Below are 6579 nucleotides of genomic sequence, written 5' to 3' on the forward strand. Positions count from 1 at the left end.
AAATTGAAAAAGGGAATTCAAAACAGATGATCTAAACTTGGTTACAGTTACAAACAAAGTGTGCCATAAGCATTAGAGAGCCAAATGCTACATTGTAGCAAGAAATTTAGAGAGAATTGATGGAGAATTCTACTTGTTGAAGCTCAATTTGAAAGCTTTGAAAATGGAGTTGGTATGCTTGATTCAGTGCACGATTCTTCTTGCAAATGATGTGATTAGGTTCAGAGAAGTTTAATGAAGCTAACTGAAAGGAGTTTTTGAGTGATTAAAGGGTGGAATGGCAAAAACAAAATTCAATCTTAAGAGTTCAGATGGGAACTTAGTAGAGGTCAATTGGCTATTAATGCTTGAGGAAAATGAATGAGGAATGATCTATATTTATAGGGGGAGTAAATGGTGAGCTCATACGTGCAAGAAGGATTAAGAATCCTTGAAATCGTGCCAACCTAATGTCACCTTGAACGTGTGACTTGTAGCTCTTCAAAACTCAAGCAAATGATGTTTTTTGGTCCTCTAAATGACTCAAGCAACTTTGCTAATCATGTTTAAATGGAACATGTGCATCAATTTGGTGATTATGTAAATCACTTAAAAACCCATTTTTCATGATGCATATGTTTCAGTTGACCCATGTATCTTACAAAACACGTGTTGCACATATTTCCAAGATGAGTGTAATGCTTGTTCCAAGGAGAGTTCATCCAAACTTCACAAGCACACTTCTTATTCTATTTTTGACATCATTAAAATAAAAAAGGACCTAGCACTCACAATGTATATTCAAGAAAATCTACTTCCGAGTATTTGATTACTTTTGCATGAGAAGTTGTCTCATGGCAATCCCGATTACAAAAGTGCATTGCTTTGAGTACCACGGAAGCTGAATACATCGCAATCATTGAAGGTTGTAAGGATGTCATGTGGATGAATAAGTTCATGCAAGAGTTTGGTCAGAATCAAGAAATTTATGTTCTTTATTGCGACATTCAAAGCGCAATTCATCTAAAAAAGAACTCGGCATATCATTCAAGGTCAAAACACATTAATGTAAGGTATCATAGGATTCGTGATGTGTAGGAGAGTAAACTGTTGAAAATAGAGAAAGTTCAAACCAATGGGAATGGGGCAGACATAATGATAAAACATATATCAAAAGAGAAAATAGAGAAGATAGAGTTTAGCAAACAAGTTGCTGGGTTGGCAGCAACTTTAAACTAATCAAGATCATTCCCCTATGGTTGGAGGGAGAGAAATATGGGGTCCATACATTCGACAAAATGGAAGGTTGCATGTGATGACAAGTAGCAAGGTATATGATGTACACATGGTGTAGTGCATGAGTAACACTTGTTATAGTGCATGCTTTATAAGGAATACTTGGTGCTTTGCATAATGTCAAGTCCAACAGACTGTTCAAACGTTAGGCTCTTCAGATTTCTCAAACCAATGATTCGGTGAAGCATTTTTTGATCACTAGGGTTGTAACCCCCTTCGACTTCCTTCCTATTTAGGAATGGGTATATACCTTAAGTAACCCATATGAGGTTGGATGTCTGTATGTGGCCAACCCAACCTGCTAAATGTGGCGTCTCCCAGACCCGGTATGATGGTCGGGTGTTAGGGGTGTTCCTTGATAGGCCCATTTCTCCATATTTCATAGAAGGAGTGAAAGTTTCTCTTCTCGTCTAGTCTTTCCTTTGGAACATGGACGTTGAGCATCGGTTGGAGGTTTCTACTAACTGGTGTCCTAGCAACTAGAGTCCATGGTTTATTTTCGTGGGAACGCTTAGCAGACATCTTCTCTGTAATCCGCTTTGAGGAGACCCTAGTGCATCAAGTAGAAATATTGTTGTGCCTATGGGAGGCTCCCTAGCAATGGATTGGCGTACGGTGTTAACTATGAACTTGTCGTATCTGAGCATCATTAACTATGAACTTATGGTATCTATTGATGTCACCGCCCTAAGTACCCCGATAGCGGTGGGAAGTACTGGCGATGTGAATCTCCGACGTGAACTTCATGGAAATTTCCTTCAAAACCTGACCTAAACCTATAAGTATTTTTCAGATCCTTTCTTTTTCTATTTTATGGAGTTATAATGGGAATCAAAGATCTGGACTCTGGGGAATTGGAGTCTAAATGATGATTGATCGAACCGACTTCTCCATTTTCACTTTTGAGCATGTCTCGATTCTGAGATCTGAGGAAGTTCGAATTGTGAAGTTGGAAAGCAATTGTGGATCATCGAAAAGCATAAAATTGGAAGTTGACATGTTCTTAATTCAGTAACCTAAGGAGGTTATGAACTAGTAAATAAAATATTATATATATAAAATTGTGGAATTTGTAGGAATCAGGCGTTGATTCTCATAGACGATGCCACTACTATGTTCGGGAACCATAAATGGATGTAGTTGGAAAACTAATGATCTTGAACAGCGGCTCTAATCTTGTTTATGGTGGTGCGGGGTGGAACTGCATAATTGGCACTCCAATGCCCAAGTCAGTTCAATATTTAAGATGATTATGGTGGGAAAATGGAGATTAGAGATTGTACCTTGCTCTTAGTGTGTGAATTGTTTTTATACCTTAGGTCAAGTAGAGTGGATTTGAGATGGATTAGGCCTTAGTAATTTAGGTCTTTGATCGTGGAACACACGAGAGTTATTAACTATATCTCATTCCTCTTCTATAGTAAAATACCAATCACTTTTTGCAGCCACTTGTGAGCTTAAATTCTTTTTTTTACCTTCTACAATACCTTTAAGTATCCAACTCTAAACCACCTCTTCTCTATTGTGACAACCTTAGGGCCGTTCACATTATATCCAGCTCGATCTTCCATGATTGGACAAAACATTTGGAGATTGTTTCTCATATTTCAGAGAAAAAATTCAAGTTGGCACATTCAAGTTATTACGAATTTCCTACAAAAACCAACTAATCGATTTCTTCAACAAGCCTCTACTACCTCAACCATTACACATACTAGTATCTAAGTTATGGATGATCAATATATATTTTAGAGTTAAGACACTATAAATAAACATCGTATTTTAGAGTTAAGACACTACAAATAAACATCGTATTATTCATCATTTAGTAATAAATAAAAGTGATCTTTATTAATATTTTGAAATAATTTTATTAATAAAGTTGACAACATAATCATATCTCACAATTCCGTCCTCCTGGACCACCATAAAGAAAAGCTTGTCTGTATTGAGATCCTTCATAACCTTTGTACCACAAGTCATAACACTCTGAATTGGTATTGGTATACCGCTTCATATCTTCAGGGTTTATGTCAATTTCGTTATATTCTGAATTAATAATCTTTACTAATCCCATGAAACCCGAGTTTCTGAATTTTTCTCTTGGCAATCTCCCACTACCCATGGGAGGACTATCATTATTTGGTGGCGCATAGGTTTCACCTCCAAATCTTATTAAAGACGCTCCTTTGCTTAAGTGAGTGAATAATTCTTTTGGCCAATATCCAACATACATTGATTCTGTAGTTTGAATAATTAACCACCAATGACCTGTAGTCTGATCCTAGATATATTTAAACAAATAACATATAATTAGATATATTACTAGGATATTCTATTAACCAATCATAGTAAGATCAATTCATAAACATAACTCATAATGAATGGTAAATATTTTAAGTCATCTATTTAATTAAAACTTTTTTCAATTAATTTAAGGGTTAAATATACTTTACCCCTGTAATATAGGCGAAATTCGTTTTTTCCCCAGTAATTTTTTTCTTTCAAACACCTCCTTGAAATAAAAAAAATACTATGTCTTTTGGCCCCTAAGCGTAAAGTTTATCCTCCTATAATTTATTTATTTTATTCCCCCCCACAGATTCGGTGTTTAATTTGCACGCTTAGGGAGTAATTCAAAAAATAAAATATTACAAGGGGAAATTAAAAAATATATATTACGAAAGGGTAAAGCGAATTTCGCCTATATTACAGGGGTGAAAGTGGTATTAACCCTTAATTCAATTATCACTATTTAAAAAATATTGTAACTTTTGTTGTAATGAATTTTAAAAACATATTATAATATATTTAAATACAAATTCTTACCTGTTTGATTTTGATATAACCAATATATTTTGTTGTTGATCCAATCGAACTAGTAGGATATGAGACAGAACCAATAGCATAATCTTTGTCATGGTTGACTTGCACAAAACCCGGACAGACAATATTATAACATCCAGTTTTTTGGTAATTATCGGCCTGAATGTTTATATAAGTGAGTTTGAACATAATCAAATTATTGACTTTTTCATCACTTTTTATATTTTTAATTATTTGATTTATTAAATCTACATTCTTACCGTCCAATGACCTGTTAATCGCAGTTGACTATCTCCATATAAACTTGGATGAACCTTGCACAACAAAGAATGGATGTGAGTAGAATATTCAGGGACGTTTTTGAGGATGTATAAGGTGGGCTACCGCACATGACTTCAAATTAATAAAAGTAACTTACTCCAAGTCCCACTTTTATGCTATTAAGTTCTACTGGGGGTCCACTTTCTACCCATATTGAAGATATGCTGGACTGTTTTACTTGAAGCGACAGATTATACGCGCCTATGCCCGCGGATGCTCCGCGAAATATCATGTTTCTGGTTGTATCAAGAGTAACGGTCTAGAAAATACAAAAAAATATATATATATATATATATATATATATATATAATAATTAGTATTATTTTTTATTTTATTTATATTGGTATTATCTCATATTAAGTATAGAAAAATTAGTCATGGTCATTTAAAATTTGTTAAATCTTAAGTCAATATTTAAAATAATATATATTACTAAAACATTTATTTATTAAAAAACTAAAAGAGTGCATTTTTAATAATATATCCAATAAATCTCTTTATCATTGAACTTAGTTAGTATTTCAAATGTATATAATATTAAATTATATATTTAATTATTTCTATTAGATCAAAGTAGGACCATATAAAATATATTTATTAAAAATAATCACTTACATGATAACCGGAAGAGTTTTCTGAATATTGATGAAAATCATTCGTCTGTAATCTTGAAGATGAGTTAGTAATATTTTGATGTATTTTTCTTCTATCGTAAATGGGCACTTTTCCCGCAGAACATCCATCCACAGTTTTACCATAAGATGATCTACTCTGGATGGTATTATTTGCAAAGGTTGGATAAAGCTACATAAATTGCAATAAAGAGAAAATACAACAAGGCTCATTAAGCAATTCAATATAATTGAAGATGAAGTTCCTTACAAACAAATATTTATACTAATCTGTAATGAATATTTATACTATCTATACCTGAATTTTGTGATTTTTTAGTAAAGGGTTTTGTAGAGCAGGTTGCTTGTAGATATCAACACACTCAAAATCACTGTCCAGTTGATGCTAGATTTTCTAAACCAAAATTACAATCAATTAAATTATGAGTACAAAAAGTTAAGAAGGGACAATAGATCACATACCATGGGGCTATTAGATCGAGTAAAATGATTTTCCCCATCTAGTAAAGTATTCTTTCTAGCATCAATTTTACAATATATTATGCACAAACTAAGAACTAGAAAGACTTTTAAATCCATCAAGTCGAAGTTACTTTGAAAAATATGGAATTCATGTACAAGTGAGTGTATATATATATATATATATATATATATATATATATATATATATATATATATATATATATATATATATATATATATATATATATATATATATATATATATATATATATATAATATTAAAAAAAAAGTTAATTTTAAAAATATTATTATTATTATTATTATTCAATATACATCTCCCATTAAACATAGTCAAAAAAATATAAATTTCTATAAGATAAAAAAATAGGTTTATTTTGAATGACAAATGAAAAAAAAAAGTTTGGATATACAAAACTCTCTCCTTGAAATATAAAAATACTATGTCTTTTGCCCCCTAAATATAAAGTTTACCCCTCTAGTATTTTTTTTCTCCCCAGTGGCATTAACAAAAAAAAAAAAAAGAGTACTTTAACTTAATGCATTCAAGACTATTAAATGGATTCAATAAGTTAGACTATTTTCTATTTTATTTTTCACTTTTTCTTTGTGTTGAAAAAAATTCCAAATATACATGTTCTTTTGTCAACAAAAAAAAATACACATGTTATTGAAAAAAAATTATTTTTCGTTTAATATGCAATCGCCGACGAATTTAAAAAATATGTAATTATTAAACATGATATTTAAACTTAAATAAAGAATGTATTTGAGAGTATATATATATATATATATATATATATATATATATATATATATATATATATATATATATATATATATATATATATATATATATATATATATATATGTGTGTGTGTGTGTGTGTGTGTGTGTGTGTGTGTCGATAGTTTAGTGGCTAAAATTTTATCTTTTAAAAATGAATAAATGGATGTTGTGCGTTTGAATTCACACCCTTACATTATGTCTCAGCACAGCTATCAACTAAATTGTTTTAACATGACATATTTGAAGATATTTTAAT

The 6579-nt window shown here is 31.3% G+C and overlaps 1 protein-coding gene across 1 annotated transcript; it reads right to left on the reverse strand.

The window, feature by feature from the left end:
- Positions 1-3169: 3169 nt before the first annotated feature.
- Positions 3170-5434, reverse strand: LOC131606061 (protein neprosin-like). Its single transcript, XM_058878347.1, has 6 exons — positions 5353-5434; positions 5038-5226; positions 4520-4681; positions 4373-4415; positions 4105-4304; positions 3170-3559 (listed from the first exon to the last, which is right to left on the reverse strand). The coding sequence occupies exons 3-6, from the start codon at positions 4652-4654 to the stop codon at positions 3170-3172; spliced, it is 768 nt and encodes a 255-aa protein (XP_058734330.1). The 5' UTR covers positions 4655-4681; positions 5038-5226; positions 5353-5434.
- Between the last annotated feature and the right edge of the window lie 1145 nt (positions 5435-6579).

The sequence above is a fragment of the Vicia villosa genome, linkage group LG5, assembly GCF_029867415.1.
Source record: "Vicia villosa cultivar HV-30 ecotype Madison, WI linkage group LG5, Vvil1.0, whole genome shotgun sequence".
In the NCBI taxonomy this organism is placed as follows: Eukaryota; Viridiplantae; Streptophyta; class Magnoliopsida; order Fabales; family Fabaceae; genus Vicia; species Vicia villosa.